Genomic DNA, 16,881 nt, shown 5'->3' on the forward strand with positions numbered 1-16,881 from the left:
GTAGCGATAGCTGAAGACAGGCTGGTAGCGGATAGCTGAAGACAGGCTGGTAGCGGATAGCTGAAGACAGGCTGGTAGCGGTTAGCTGAAGACAGGCTGGCAGCGGATAGCTGGATACAGGCTGGTAGCAGATAACTGGATACAGGCTGGTAGCGGATAGCTGGATACAGGCTGGTAGCGGATAGCTGGATACAGGCTGGTAGCGGATAGCTGGATGCAGGCTGGTAGCGGATAACTGGATACAGGCTGGTAGCGGGTAGCTGGATACAGGCTGGTAGAGGATAACTGGATACAGGCTGGTAGCGGATAACTGCATATAGACTGGTAGCAGGCAGCTGGATACAGGCTGGTAGCAGAATAACTGGATACAGGCTGGTAGCAGATAACTGGATACAGGCTGGTAGCAGATAGCTGGATACAGGCTGGTAGCGGATAGCTGGATACAGGCTGGTAGTGGATAGCTGGATACAGGCTGGTAGCGGATAGCTGGATACAGGCTGGTAGTGGATAGCTGGATACAGGCTGGTAGTGGGTAGCAGGATATAGGCTGGTAGCGGATAGCTGGATACAGGCTGCTAGCGGATAGCTGGATACAGGCCGGTAGCGCATAACAGGATACAGACTAGTAGTGGATAGCTGGAAACAAGCTGGTAGCGGATTTCTGGATACAGGCTTGTAGCGAGTTGCAGGATATAGGCTGGTAGTGGATTGTTGAGTACAGGCTGTTAGCGAGCGGATAGCTGGATACAGGCTGGTAGCGGGTAGCAGGATATAGTCTGGTAGTGGGTAGCAGGATATAGGAGGGTAGTGGATTGCTGGATATAGGCTGGTAGCGGTTTGCTGGATACAGACTAATAGCAGATAGCTGTAAACAAGCAGGTAGTGGATACCTGGATACAGACTGGTAGTGGATACCTGGATACAGACTGGTAGTGGATACCTGGATCCAGACTGGTAGTGGATACCTGGATACAGACTGGTAGCAGATAGCTGGATACAGGCTGATAACAGAGAGCTGGATACAGGCTGATAACAAATAGTGAGTTGAGGACTGGAATCAGGATGCAAACATGAACCTTTGCAGGACACAGCTAGGTTGCACCAAAGTTTCTCAGGCAGCAGGTCCAGGAGAAACAGGGATTTTATTTTGGAATTTTAAATTGCGCGTGCGTTGGTCCTAAGGAGAACGTTGCCGCAAGCCGGAGGAGAGGCAGTACAGAGACACCGGCGGCCATTCAGAACAGTCGAACCAAGGTAGAGGGATCGGCGGCAGGAACGGCACCCGCCGCCGGCGTAACACAGATTATGTGTACAGCAAAGCATAAAATATTGTCTTACAAAATCTAATGCTGTAATACATTCTCAACAAACGAAAGATTTTTTATCACTTTTTATATGTGTGGAAAAACAGATATTTCTTTTTCATTTTTCATAGCTTGTCTAATCACCTATAATAACAAATAGGATTTAATCTTGCAGCGGCAATTGTACCACATCAATGAATTGGCAAAGAATCTGAGGACCATTTGTGATAAGACCTTGATATAATTCAAAATTCAAGTGGCAGAAGCACTATCACAGAAAGAGGGACATCTCTATGGTTACACTGCCGAGTCATATATTAATCCATTCATTGCCAGACAAAGCAGGAGGATAAATTTAATAGCGTTAACGTGTTAATCTGGTATGTCCCAATTCTGTTGTCAGCGCCCACAATACCCAAGCCAGTTTATTTATTTTTTCTAAACTCTGTCATGTGGCACTGACAATAGAAGAAAAAAAACACACAGATAATTCAGTAAATATCTTCCCTAGTTTTAAAGAACCTGTTGTCAAAATCACAGGATCATCGAACAGTTTTTTGGACGAATCCTGGTAAAGCATGTCCTGCTTGAACAATTTGGTCCTACATGTAAGATGTGATGTGACGTTAAAACATCACAATGTCATGAGGAGCCACACGGTTCTAGGAGCAACATACAAGTAGAAATAATTTTCCAAACACATGTAGGTTATCTGTTGTTACATAGTGTCTTAATAGAGGCATCCAGATTTTGAGTGCATGTCAATTACAATGTATGAGTAATGTTCATCCATCTACAATCATTGCAATAAATTGCTATATTGGAAAATTAAAACTTATTTACATAAAACTGGAAAAACAATTTCTATGCCTGTACTGTCGAACATCTTAGCAGTTTTTTTACTCATGTATTGTATTAATATTGTCAAAGATTAATACCTATGTGTGCTACAATTATTGTTCATAAAAACCTCTTGTACCTTACCCTTTCTTTCTGTGCGTGTTTTTCCATTTCAAAAACTGTTTAAAATAATTAATTCATTGTGATAAATGTGATTTCATTGTTTTTTCTTCTTACAAACCTGAGATGTCACAGACAGCTTGGATTTATCTGCAGTTGAAGGCTATGGAAACCTTTGAAGACGTATTTTTTTTAGTGCAACTTTGTAATTGGCTTTTGTCATTTTTTTTTACTTTTTGAGCTACAGCTTCTATGTATCCTGGATACATAGAAGCTGTATCTTGCGCTGAAAACCGAATCCGTCAGGTCAGCAAGACTGACTGCTTCAGTGACAGCGGGTCCTGCATGTCTCTGACACACATCTAAGTAGGTCCTGCGTGATCCAGCTGTTATTGATCACATCTAAGTAGGTCCTGCGTTATCCAGTTGTTATCGATCAAGGTTCCCATAGCCTTTAACTTCTATGTCGACATTTGTTTCATTTTGCCAAAAAAAACTTCTTTAAATAAAACTATAGTATAAGAGTAAGTCTCACAATGTGTGCCTATGAACTAAAATTCAGATACAAAAAAGACTTGAAAGCAGATAATTCAGCACTATATTAGTTAACCATCGTCGCTGCAGGCTCCCTCCCCATCATCCACTCCATGCATCTGCAGTTATCTGCACCAGGTTTTCCCCACCACCCATGCCACTTGTTCAGCATCCTAGCTCTTCTGTCAATGAGGGCAGACTCTGTCTGTGCTCTTGTGTACATGCTGGAGATCTGATGCTTTGTTCATATGGACGGGGTATGGTTCTGAGCATCCTGCCTCTGAATGGAGTGATATGGACCGAATCATAGGGCAGATCTGGATGATGGAACAGCCACGGGTGTCATGGACTCACAGTCTCTATTTAGCTGCCCTCACGTTCCTACAAATCACATGTGAGTTATATTGATTTCATATAAAGCTCCAACAACTATCGATTTGTCCATAACTGCTTGGTATAGAAAACGTGAAGAACATATTTGTAGCATATTGCTAGGTATTTTATGCAGACAGTCAGAAGTTATTTTATACTTTTCTTTAACCCAGTTTTTGTCATCATTATTTTATAGCTCTGTATAATAATATTATTATTCTTATTATTAATAACAACTACAGACTTCATTTGATGCATTATTAGATCTGAAAGGCCTTTTCAAGACAAGTTCCACAAGTTCATATGCATGAGTAATTTTGTAGCAGCAATGTATTCATTTACAATATATTCAACATATTCAACGCAAGACTGACATATTGGGAGAAAGAACTTTATATAACCATGCACTGAAGATCAATAGTTAAAGGCTATGTACATCTTTGAAATCGTTTTTTGTTGTTTTTTTTAAAAATAAAAATGCCAGTCAGTGTATTTTGTTCAACTTTCTAAATAGTTTTTATTAAAAATGATTTCTACTTTTTGAGATACAGCTGCTTTGTATCCTGTATAGTGAGCAGCTGTATAGTGTGCCGGGACCTGAATCCGTCAAGTCAGCAACACTGACGGAGTTCAGTGTCAGAGGGTCCTGCGTGTCATCTAAGGTATGTATATGATCGGTATCAGCTCGATCAACATGCAGGACCCACTGACATTGAACCCGTCAGTGCCACTGACCTAACGGATACCGGTTTCAGCGCTAGATACAGCTGCTCACCATACAGGATGCAAAGCAGTTGTATCTCAAAAAGTAAAAACATTTTTTAATTAAAAGTATTTAGAAAGTTGCACAAAACGTACTGATAGACATTTTTACTTTTTTTAAAAATAAATAAATTAGGATTTCATAGGTTTACATAGCATTTAACTATTTTCAACATGAAGTAAGAACATTACGAACATTTACAGACATCTCTCTAGTAGTGTCATGTCCGTAAATAATATTCTGGTCAAAAATTAGAAGCAAAGGCTTGGTCAGCTATAAATTGGAAATATTTTCAGATATTTTGAAGATATTTACATTAAGAATATATCATATACCTTAAATAACTTTACTACAACTTGTACTTAAAGTACTATGAATTACAGTATGTTTAACTGTTTTGTAAATGTAAAAATTGGTGTTATGTAGGCGGTTCAGGTGTCCAGTTTACTGTTCCAAAATTATATACGCCTTTTTTACCACCAGTGTAAATAGATGACTGTTTAACTGCAATGATCAAGATGTTCCTAAAACTAACCTTTATGACATGTTGAAGAGACATATTGTTTTGGTTCCAGTAGCTGGGATCTGATCTCAAGAAAAGAGAGTCCCAGACCCATCTAGATTCCAATTTTTATTGCTGTAGTTATAAGTCTTGGACACTCTCAACTGAAATGAATAGGTGTTACAAAAATCAATGATCTAAAGTTTATGTCATGTCTGATAAATGTTCTAGAAATTTATTTTATAATCCATTCAATAATTTAGTAACCTGATTCAGTAGAAGGCTCAAAGCTCTTGACCTGGTAGGTAGGCAAAGGGCAGTAGTGACCTGAGATGCTATATGAATGGCAGAATAAAATGACTTGTGTTTCTACGTTTCAAATAAATGTTTGCTTACTATGTAGTACAGAGCTGATCACTTCCACTGCTAAAAGGCACCCAAAACCTCCTTAGGGTTTGTTCACACACAGCAGATTTGTTGTAGAAAGATCAGCAATTGACAAACACTTTCAATCATCTGAACGTATTTGTTTCTGAATGGGGATCTGTGAATATACCCTTAGTAGTTTTTCTCATCAATAGTATCAAACTCGGCTAAGAGGGAAGTTGCTATCATGCTCCAATTGCAAGATCTTTTCCATCTAGCCATCCATAAAACCGGGAGGAATTAGTAAAATATATGGTTGTTCTGTATAAATACAATTTAAACATTATCTGTCGCAGGAGAGCACCTACATTTAATAATGAGGCTCTAGTGTCCATCATCCACACCAGCCTCTAATGATCCCAGTTTCTAATGATGACTTATTCTGGTAAGTTTTCCAAAGCATGACACCATAGAGAGCTTTGAATTGATAAAGAAGTATGTTCTCTCATGATTCAAGATATCCAGCTCCTACCAGTACAGATCCTGGTTTAAGAAACATAATCTTTGGACCTTTTCATGCAAGGAAACGAATGTTAGTTTTCCAAAGCATGACACTTTGGAGACCTGGATGTTTGTCATTGTATGTATACATTACAAGTAATTCATGGACTGATGCATATGAATAGAAGACAGTTAAATTATCCTGGTAATGTTGTGAATTAGTAATTTTTCACAAGGTACATACCATATGGTATGTCACGAAGGGTCTGTTGACCCTCTGGGCCGTACCGCCTTGGCAGTAAGGCAGCTGGCCAGCAGGGAGCAGGTGAGAGTCTATAGTTCTATAGGTACCTGTGGCAGCTCAGACACAGGTGGACGTCAGGCGAGGTGAAGCAGGTCAGACGTGGATGTAGCGCAGCACGACTATGGCACAGCTCAGTGCTAGATCAGGAATGTATGGATTGCTAGGAACAGGAACTGGAAACAGGTATAAGGACTGGAACAGGTACTGGAACAGGAAACACACTAGGAGGCCATCACATAAACAAACTAGGGAACACAACAACGCTCAGGCATAGAACTAGGGGGCTGGACCCCTCTTATAGTCCAGGGTACGCACGGGTCAAAGTTCATCCACGAGGTTCGGTGCGCGTGCTGCCCCTTTAAGAGTGAGCAAGAGCGTGAGCGCGCACCCTACGGGATCCGGCTGAGGTGAGTGGATGTGAGAGCTGGCGTGAGCGCTTGCCGACTCGTGGCTGCGGCTGTCAGGGGGAGGTTGGAGCTGACAGCCCGCAGCCATGGACATTACATGGTATAACGTATGCATGGGATCTTGTTTTCCAGTGCAAAGGGGCCACTAGCAGCCACTTGTTACATCAGCTTCGAGGGAGAAGTGACCATGCTTGCCCACCTCTTTTTCCACTGATTCAACAGAGCCGCTCATTCAACGGAGCCACATGCAAGGGTAGACACCTCTTCATTGAAGCCAATGGTTTCTTCTCACTTTGAACACATTTTATAAGTGGTCAGAAACTTGTAAATAGCTCATTAAAGAATAAAGTAACGTTAAAACCAAGCACACCATTGTTTTTCTTGTGAAATTCTCGATAAGTTTGATGTGTCACATGACCCTCTTCCCATTGAAAAAACTAAAGTTGGATACAAAATGGCCGACTTCAAAATGGTCAACACCCAGCTTGAAAAGTTTCCCCCTCCCATATACTAATGTGCCACAAACAGGAAGTTAATATCACCAACCATTCCCATTTTATTTAGGTGTATCCATATAAATGGCCCACCCTGTAGTCTATTTTTAACTTTGTTTTAAACATAATATACTTATTAGGTTCCAATTATGCAAAAAAAAAAGTTTACAAAATTAGCACCAATATGTAGACAATTACTGTTTACATTTTGAATCACTATACACACTAAAAATATTCCACAATATTCATAACCCTACTCTGTGCTAATGGAAAATCCTGACCCTTCTACTACATTCATCTTTTATTTCCAGGGCTGCCATCAGGAATTTCTGGGCTTCATACAGCCAAAGTATCTGAGCCCCCAGCCCAGGGAGGGGAGATATGTTGGCAGAGAGTCTGGTGGGGGCAGGGATAAATGACACAAGGTGGTGGGGCTCTGTGTGGGGTGGGCACTAAGTGGCAGGGCTCTGTTGGGGGTATGTAAGAGAGACAGAAAGTGGCAGGGCTCTGTGGGAGAGGAAGTGATTGGGAAATAGAAAGGTGGGGTGGGACATGGGCAGGGATAAGATAAAGCCTGGCAGCACGGTGGAAACAGTAGTTTGGAAGAGAATCTGTGGTGAAACAAGGGGGAGACACTAGGTGGCAGGGCTCTGTTGGGTGAGGGGTAAGGGGGACACATAGAGACAAAGCACTGTGGAGGAAGGAGAAGGTGGTGGAAGTCATTGGTGGGAGGCGGGTCTGGTACCTTACATAACCTGGTAGGGGGCACCTGTCTGAACATAACCTCTGGGGATTGGCATTGGAGAGACAGTAGGTGGGCAGGTGCTGGTTGTGGAACAGGGACATATAGAAGGTGTAAGGCTCTGTGGGGAAGTAGGGGAGCACCTAAACAAAAATAATTGCACTAAAGCTGCTAGCTGTTCAGAACACAGACAAGCAGCAACGTCAGTACCTCCCTAACCGCTCTCCCACAGTCACTTACCACTCTGCTGCTTTTGACTGGACCTTTTAAATCTTTGAGAACTTTCAGGCAGCTCTGAATCCCGCTCATAAGCAGCATGCACATCATGGCACTGTGAGGATATGTGAAAAAGGGACGGGCTCCATGCGCACTCGGGGCCTGGCTACAAGTATGAAAAAAAGGGGCTTGCGCGCTGCCTTAGCCTCTATATTGGAGTGAATATCATTTTACTTTGGGGAAAAGAACATCACAGGGCCCATTCCTTTTCCCAAAGTAAAATTATGTGTGCTCTATTGGGGGCGTTCAGCGGATGGCAGTGGGCCCATCTTTTTCATACTTGTGGCCATTCTCCTGATGGCAGTACTAACCATACTGCCCTTTTATTGGCCCTGTCTATCCCACATTTACTGTATCACCTAACCCTTTTTACTCCTTAATATAAGATCAGCACACAAAACTCCTTAAAAACTTTTTACTGTTGTGAACATATTTATAACATAATGGTCTATAGGTCTCTCTATTGGTTCTTCACTTACAAACATATGGCAAATGCAAGTTAGAAAAACAAAAAGATCTTACACTCTTTATATACCTCAGTTTAAAAGCCATCTCATTGTATAAGAAGAGACATGAGCCTTATTAAATTATATCCAGGCAATTATAGGGTTAAGACCAGGACAAAGAAACTCTAAAAGGGCTCATATAATCTAGGTCACCGTCTGTCAGTGTTACTTAAGCTGCAAACATTTTACATTTTATAACTGTTAAAACCTATTCTTGAGCTCATACATTTCCTAGATAATGTAACAAAATACATTCACTTACTTTTGAATTGTACTTTGTTAAAATGAATGCACTGTATTTACCACATATAGGATTGTACTAGACTATATCGTAGAAGGAGCAGTAGTAGCGTAGCAGTGTTTTTAGATGTAAATCCCTCTTTACTGCCATTCAATTTTATGGAGATTTGCCTGGTTTTGTTTCTCATTAATAAGGTTTTGCATTGCAATACCGAAGTTGAGATGAGACTCTTAGTACAGTGTTACAGTCAATTTATTTTTTCACCTTGTTGATCTTACATGGTTGAACAAAAGAAGACTAGCTTCTGAGAATGTTCTAAATTCTACAGGAGACAACAGCCTGTATTCTGCCCAGGGCTGGGATCGGGCCGGTTCGCCCCAGTTCTCCAACCGGTTTTTAAAATTACAGCCGGTTTGGAGTGCTGGGGTGAAGCGGGGAACCAAAACTGGTCCCCTGCAGTCAATTGTATCCGCTTTATCAACAATGCAGTGGGCGAGATTACATCATCGCGCCGAGTGCGTCGTTCCGCTAGATGAGGCCCGGTCTCTGACCAGACCTGCGTCGCTGGAGGACAGTACGGGAACAGGTGACCATGTAATCTTTTTTTTTGTTTTTCTTCAGTGGGCATTGTTGGTGGCACTATCCACAGGGGGCACTATCTATATGGGACAGTCTGGGGGACCCTATCTACAGGGGACTATATGAGGGGCACGATCTGCATGAGGTTCTATATATGGGACACTATCTACAGGGGGCATTGTGAGTGGCGCTATCTACAGGGTGCACTCTGTGTGTGGTGCTTTGCAGTGTTTGACACAATTTTATTCATGGGCACAGTGTATAGCACTATTATATTCAGGGGCACAGTGTATGGTGCTTTTATAGTCAGGGGCATAAAGTGTGGCACCATGAGAATTTTATCTTAGTTTATAGGTGCGGAAATGTTGAAAAAGTGAGGAGCCGATGAACCCTGCAGAACTAGGTCATGGCCGCTCGGTAACACGTCCCACCTGTGTCTTATGGACTTTTACATTAACTCTAAATAAAGCTGTATATATGTACTGAGCTTAATTCTGGTGTATTTATGTACTGAGCTTGGTTCTGGTGCTGTATATTTATACTGAGTTTGGTTTTGGTGCCATATTTCTGTATGGAGCTTTGTTCTGGTGCTGTATTTTTGTACTGAGCTTTGTTCTGGTGCTGTATATATGTACTGAGCTTGGTACTGGTGCAGTATTTATGTACTGAGCTTGGTTCTGGTGCTGTATTTATGTAATGAGCCTTGTTCTGGTGCTGTATATATGTACTGAGCTTGGTCCTGGCACTGTATCTGTGCATTAGTCGGGGGATTTGTCATGGCTTACTGTGAACGCCGCACTGTCCTCCACCCTTCTAACAGTGCGCAGCCTAACTAAATGGGTTGAGCACGCTTAGGATATTGAATGTGCACATATAGGTCTTGACGTAATGGATGAGTTTAGTATAATGAGATTGGGTAGGTATGTAGGCTATGTATATACATAGTGTGGCAATCCAGTTAAACATTCTGGACAGGGAGTTTCTTTTTTGAGAGCCCACTTTAATATAAGGTATATTTGGAATATTGGAATTGATTTAATTGATTATTAGAATAATTTTTCATAGTGCGATACAACATGAAACACCGCAACCCCCCCCCCCCCCTCGGGCGCATATGTCTTTGTCGGCAAAACAGAGCACATGTTGTTAAAAACTTGAGTCCCACCCCAGACATTAACAACACGGGGCAGGACAGGAAAACAGGACAGGAATAGTGGACACTGTAGCATCACAGTGGAAATAATGGGCATTATAATGTCACAAATAAAACACATAGTGAATTCACAGTAGATTAACAGTGGCACATAGTGATTTCACAAAACAGGAATAATGCAAACGGTGATGTCGCAGTACAGAAGTAATGAACACTGTTATGTGAAAGTACAGAAATAATGGACACTATGATATCACAATACAGTAAAAATGGACCCTCTGATGTCAAAGTACAGGAACAATAAACACTGTGATGTCACAGTACTAGAGCACTGAACACATGTCACAGTACAGAAATATACATACGGTGATGTCACAGTACAAGAATAATGGACACTGTGATGTCAAAGGGCTACTCACCTCACTTGGTTCTAGTGGTGAGCCTCTCCAGGCAGCCATTGTAATGCCGGGGTAGGGAGACAGACATGTGGCCCTAATCTACCCGCCACTCAGTCCCTGCCTACTTGCAACGGCCCGTCCTAGGCGACGGCGTACACATGGTCGACGGTCCCTACGCTCACTAGGTGCACGCCAGACAAACAGACAAGGGTACACAGAAGCTAGGGGAACGGGGCAGTTTCCCATGGCAACACCGTGAGCAAAAAGAGTAGTGAACGAGCCGAGTCAAACCAGGAGTATACGAGGTACCAAACGCAGAACAGGAGAGTAGTCAGTAAGCCAGGGTCATATGGAGCAGAGGACAAAAGTACAAGCATCAGCAGCAGAGCCAGGAAACAGACAGAATCACAGGCAAAGGAGGAGCAGGAAGAGAAGGTATAAATAGACAGAGGGCGGGAGCTAGCTCCGTCTGGCCAGGCTGTGATAGGCTCTCCCACTCCTCAGCCTCCCAGCCTGATTGGTAGAAGGAGGGGTCACTCGATCAGACTTAGGAGCAGGTGCAGACTGACTAACCACGGGCGTCAACACAGAAGCTGTGTCTGGCAGATCCTTTACAGCCATAGCTCCAGCTGCCAGCAGTGTCTAGTTGCTAGGCAACAGGATGCCCTTTCCTCTGCTCCAGTGATGTTTTGTGTCTTTCGCAGCGGTCCTGTTGGATCTCCTCTGCACGACTAGCTTTGTTAGGTTGCCAGGGCAACCAGTGCTCCAAGATGACGTTTGTCTTGGCTGCCTATTTAAGGGCGACTCCAGACTTTATACCTTGCCTGCAGATTAAGATATATTCTTTGCTTGGCTATTGTTCCTGACATTATTTGACTCTATTTCTGAATCTGACCTTAGCCATGCCTTTATTCTACTTCTGTTTTGTCATTTGGATTTGTCGCCTACTACCTGTGACTCCACTCCGAAAATGTAATCCTGGTCTCTCCTGACTACGGGTTTGTCTCATCCTCCAGCTAACTTCGTCACTAAGCTGATGACCCCTGGCTATGTTCCTGACTTTGCTACTTACTACGCATATGCGGCAAGTGGTGACAATTCTTGGAACCATGACCTGGATATACGACTGCTAAAGTACATAATTCGATGCTGGTGTTAAGAGTGAAGAACAGAGAAATTCCTTGGGCTCCGCATCCCCAGTCTAGCTAGCACCAAACCAATTGGGGGTTAGAGGATCCACTTCTAAGATGACAAACATAACAATAAGTAATATTGGACTTTAACGTGATATACTACAGTAATAATAGACAAAGGCATGTCACAGTACAGGAATAATAGACACTGTAATGTCAAAGTACAGGAACAATAAACACTGTGATGTCACAGTACAAGAATATTGGATACTTATGTCACAGTCAAGGAATAATAGATTTTGTGATATCACAGTAAAAGAATAAGGAAAACTGTGATGTCAAAGTGTTACTCACCTCACCTGGTTCCAGTGGCGAGCCTCCATGGGCAGCCATGGCTCCAGCCACAAGCAGCATCGAGTTGCTAGTTAACCGGATGCCTTCTGATTTGCTCCTGTGATGTCCTCTGTCATCTGCAGCGTCACTGCTGGATCCGGCCGCATCCATTGTTGGATGTGTCGGCTTGCCAGTGCAACCAGCGCTCCAGTATGACGTTGGGCCTGGCAGCCTATTTAAAGGTGACTCCAGACTTTACACCTCGCCTGCAGATGAAGGTACATCCTTTGCTTGGCTATTGTTCCTGCTGGTATTTGACTTTTTACCTGACTCTGAACTTAGCCGTGGCTTTGTTCCTGGATTCTACTCCTGTCTTGTTCTTTGGATTTGTTATCTAATAAATGTGATTCCACTCCTGGTATTAAATCCTGGCCTGTCTCTTGACTACTGTTCTGTCTCATCCTCCGGAGAACTTCATCATCTTGCTGATAACCCCTGGTGAAGTTTTTAACTTCGCTACTACGCACCTGGTGCCAATCGGTTCTGGGGACCACGACCGGGAAATACGACAGGCAAAGTCCATAACTCCTTGCCAGGGTTAAGGGTGAAGAACAGAAAGATTCCTTAGAGTTTGCACCCCAGTCTAGCTAGCGCCAAACCGATTGGGGTTAGAGGATCCACTTCTCCAGTGACAAACGTAACACAAAGTACAGGAATATTGGACTTAATGATGCTACATTACAGTAATATTAGACAAAGGTATGTCACAGTACAGGAATAATAGACACAGTGATATCACATTACAGGAATAATATACAACGTTATGTCAAAGTACAGAAACAATGGAAACTGATTCCACAGTACAATAAATAATGGACACTTATGTCACAGTACAGGAATACCGTACAGGGATAAAGCTAAGAGTGACAGCATGTCACCTTACATAAACGTTCTCAGTAACAGCAGGTTGCATGGGATTTTAGCAACGCGACACATCAAGATAATGCTATCAGCTTCTCAATGAAAATCTACATAAATACTAAAAATATCCTGGATCTGTTCTTATAAGACAAATTTCTGTCTCGAATCATTTAAAAAAAAATGGGTTTCACAAAGTATGAATAACAAGCCTGTTGAAAAACCACTATGTAAAAGACAAAATTAACAAGTGTCTGAGGTTTCAATAATATCTCAGTTGTCTGATAAATATGATGCACACCACCAATAACAAGGGGCATAGCTACAGGGGTGCAGAAGTAGCAGTCAAACCTGGGCCATGCTGCTTGAGGGTGTCCATAGTCTCCCTGTGACAAAAGAAGACACCAATATTATAAATAGCACATAGTAGATGGGTGGCCCTGTTACAGATTTTGCATTGGGACCCTTCAAGTTACGCCTCTGCCAATGACAGTTTTTGGGTACACCAGTGGCAAGAGATCTGCAACTGCTCTTGTCTCTGCTTAAAAGGGGTCATCCAGAGGATAAAATCAATCAATATCTGATCAGTGGGGGTCCGAGCAAGTGTTGCTTCCCCTTCATTTCTTTCAGCGCTCCATACTGTAAAACGCCAACACACTTGTAGTGGTGGTTCTAATAATATTAAGAATTTCCGCTACAAGTGTGTTGCCATTTTATATTATTGAGCAGTGAAAGGAATAAAGAAGTCAGTGCTCACACGAATGCCGTGGCCCCTTCAAACAGCTGATCCACGTGGGGTGCTGAAAACTCCCGCCTATCAGACAATCAGATATTGATGGCCTATCCTCAGGATATCTCTCTGGTTAACCCCTTTAACCTCATGGGCTTTGTTGTGGCTGTACTTTGTAATTTTGTGTTCGAACTTTAGTCCACAGATGTGGAATAGTCAAATCCTGAGTGAAAAAAGCCATGTATGATGATTATATTTTGACAACACATTTGCTAAGGATGAAACTTGTTATATGATGCATTTAGGGTGTGTTCACATCAGCGTTGGTTACCGTTTATGGGTTCCATTGCAGCTTTCCGCTGGAGGAACCTATGAATGGAAAGCCAAACGGAACCTAAAGCTTCCATTTGTATTACCACTGGTATTGCGTTATCTTAGTTTCCGTTCGTTTCCATTCCGTCAAGTTTCAGTTTTTTCTTTCATGAAAACAATAGCGCAGTTAACTACGCTATTATTTCCATGAAAAAACTTTACGGAACGGAAACAAATGGAAACCAAAGAAACTAAAGCATTACCATTGAAATCAATGGTAATGCAAACTGAAGCTTTCCGTGAATGGGTTCCTCTGATGGAAAGATGCAACGGAACCCATGAATGAAAAAACAACTCTGATGTGAACAGGCCCTTAGTGCTACTTTTTGCTGTAGAATGTATTGAATAGTTTTAAAGTAATGATACATTTAGATAAGTTTAGTTGGAACAATATAGTCTGAGCTTCTGATTTCAGAAGCTGCATATTTGGTATATTTATGCTTAATGCTTCAAATTAATGACCTTATTTACTCTAATTTCTACTAATTTGTTCTGCTTCTTATCTTCTGCTTGAGCAACTGAATTTTCTGCCACATCAGTTCAAATTCTGATTTCTTGCCTTTAAATTTTGACAGCACCTGCTGAGTGGTGCAGATTCACAGGATGCCGAAAACTAATCCCTTCACTCTTTTTCCATGTCATGGCAGAAGGTGTAGCAATAAAATATAGCACAGATTTTGCCTTATAATCGACACAATATTGTGGGGATGTTAACACTATGATGCATAGTATCAATTATGCCCAATATTGACCATTTTATTGTCTGTCTTGTATCACTTGTGCGTCCTTTTAATATAAAAGCTTAGAATCTTTGTTCTCTAGGGGTGTTTAGGTGAAAGAGACACAGGATTGGTACCCAAAGATAAAACAGACTGTTCTTCTTCTTTTGTATGTCTAGTTACCATGGAGATGTTTTTGATGGGTATCAACAGGTTCCTATGGCAACTAATTGAATGCTGAAGTCACTAACAATGTCATAACTCTGATGCCAGAAAAGCCCAATTTTTGTATTTTTATAAGCATAAAGGGTGTGTGTAAACACATAAGAACAGATATGATCTATTTTTATGCCCCTTATATATGTTTACCTTTTTCAAATCATACAACAAACATGTATCTTCCAGAAAAAGACTGCCAAGGCTGTACCCAGTACAACAACAAACATTTAGCATTTTATTGTAAGGGGTAAGTACTGCCCACTGCCTTTTGACGGCAGGCGGTGCGTGTCCGGAGTCTCCCGGGAGCGCTCATTCTTTCAGCAGGAGCAGTTACTAGAAGCTCCTGAACTTAGAGCTGGGACCGGAAAAAATTCAGGCCCCAGCTGTTTAACCCTTTCAGTATACTAATACATTATATGTAAAAAGTTGTAAATAAAGTTTTCCCTTTATGGGATTAACCCCTACCTGCACGAGGACGTATAGTTTCTGAGTCGTTCCCGATGCACACTGTCGGCACCGCCAGCTGACACTCCACTCTTGCCGGCCAGTGGTCATTTGCCGCTGATTTAGGCAATTAACCCCTTAAATCGTTTGCGATCGCTGAATTTTAGGGGTTTCTAGCACATCGACAGACCCTAAGATGAAATCGCGAGGGTTTGCCGATCGTTGACATAGCAACCGGAGGCCAAACAATGGCCTCCGTGTCTGCCATGGACGGAAGCCTATCAGGACCAGCCGGAGGTTGGACCCGATAAGCTTCCAGTCAGAGTGACAGGAAGTCACTGTGTTGTTCCCGATGCACACTGTCAGTGACAGTGTGCATCGAGAACCGGGAGGTCAACTGTCCCCGACAGCTGACACTCCACTGTTGCCGCTGATGTTGGCAATTAACCCCTAAAATGCGGCAACTGATTGCGATCGCCGCATTTATGGTGTTTGTAGCACAACGGCAGCCCGTATACAATTGTTGGGGTTAATGATGGTTGTCACGGCAACCGGGTCTGCCATATATGGAAGCTTGTAGGGACAAGCCTCTGGCTGGTCCTCATAGGCTTACTGTCCGAGTAACTGTGACGTCACACTGACAGTTGGAAAACAAATATATTCTAGCAGCAATCAGTGCAAGTTAAAAAAACAGCTTTTTCTTCTAAGTCTTTATTATAGGAAAAAAATGAAAACGTTAAAAAAAAGTACACATATTTGGTAGCACCGCATTCGTAACTACGCAAACTATAAAACTATAATGTTATTTTTCCAGCACGGTGAACACTGCAATAAAATTTAACGAAAAACTATGCTAGCACCGCTATTTTTTGGTCACCACCCCTCACAAGATATAGAATAAAAAGTGATCAAAAAGTCGCATTTACCACAAAATAGTACCAAAAAAAACCTAACACCTGTCCCGCAAAAAATAAGCCCTTAATCAGCTTATTTCACTGGGAAATAAAAAAGTTATGGCTCTCAGAATATGGGGACACCAAAAATTTATTATTTTATAAAAATGTGATTTTATAGTGCAAACGCTGCAAACATAAAAAAAACTATATACATATGGTATTGCTGTAATCGTACCAACTTGTAGAATAAAGGAAAACATAATTTATTGCGCATGGCGAACGCCGTAATAAATAATTAATTCAAAACGCCAAAATCGCTGTTTTTTGGTCACCTTAGCTCTAAATTTTTTTTTATAAAAAGTGATCAAGAAGTTGTGTGTACCATAAAATAGTACCAATAAAAGCTATAGCTCGTCCCGCCAAAAATAAGCCCTCACACAGCTCAATCGAACAAAAAATAAAAAAGTTATGGCTCTCAGAATGTGTTGACACAAAACAAATTATTTTTTTTTAACAAATATTTTTTCTATAGTAAACGATAAAAATACTATGTAAATTTGGTATCACCGTAATCGTATTGAGACGCAGAAGAAAGTTAAGTTGTCGTTTTTAACCCATGGTGAAAGACGTAAAAACAAAACCCAAAAAACAATGGAGGAATCACAGTTTTTCCAATTTCAGCCCGCAAATAATTTTTTTTCAGTTTACCAGTACA

General features: G+C 41.8%; 1 protein-coding gene across 2 annotated transcripts in view; it reads left to right on the top strand.

The window, feature by feature from the left end:
- The first annotated feature begins 2,974 nt into the window (after positions 1–2,974).
- CRB1 (crumbs cell polarity complex component 1) overlaps positions 2,975–16,881 on the top strand; it is an 80,501-nt gene continuing 66,594 nt past the window's right edge. For both annotated transcript variants that reach the window (XM_075833376.1, XM_075833377.1), the window contains exon 1: positions 2,975–3,192. In XM_075833376.1, the coding sequence (XP_075689491.1) occupies positions 3,093–3,192 (100 nt within the window). In that variant the 5' untranslated portion in view covers positions 2,975–3,092. The remainder of the gene's footprint in view (positions 3,193–16,881) is intronic.

Source organism: Rhinoderma darwinii, chromosome 7 (assembly GCF_050947455.1).
Source record: "Rhinoderma darwinii isolate aRhiDar2 chromosome 7, aRhiDar2.hap1, whole genome shotgun sequence".
Taxonomy (NCBI): Eukaryota; Metazoa; Chordata; class Amphibia; order Anura; family Rhinodermatidae; genus Rhinoderma; species Rhinoderma darwinii.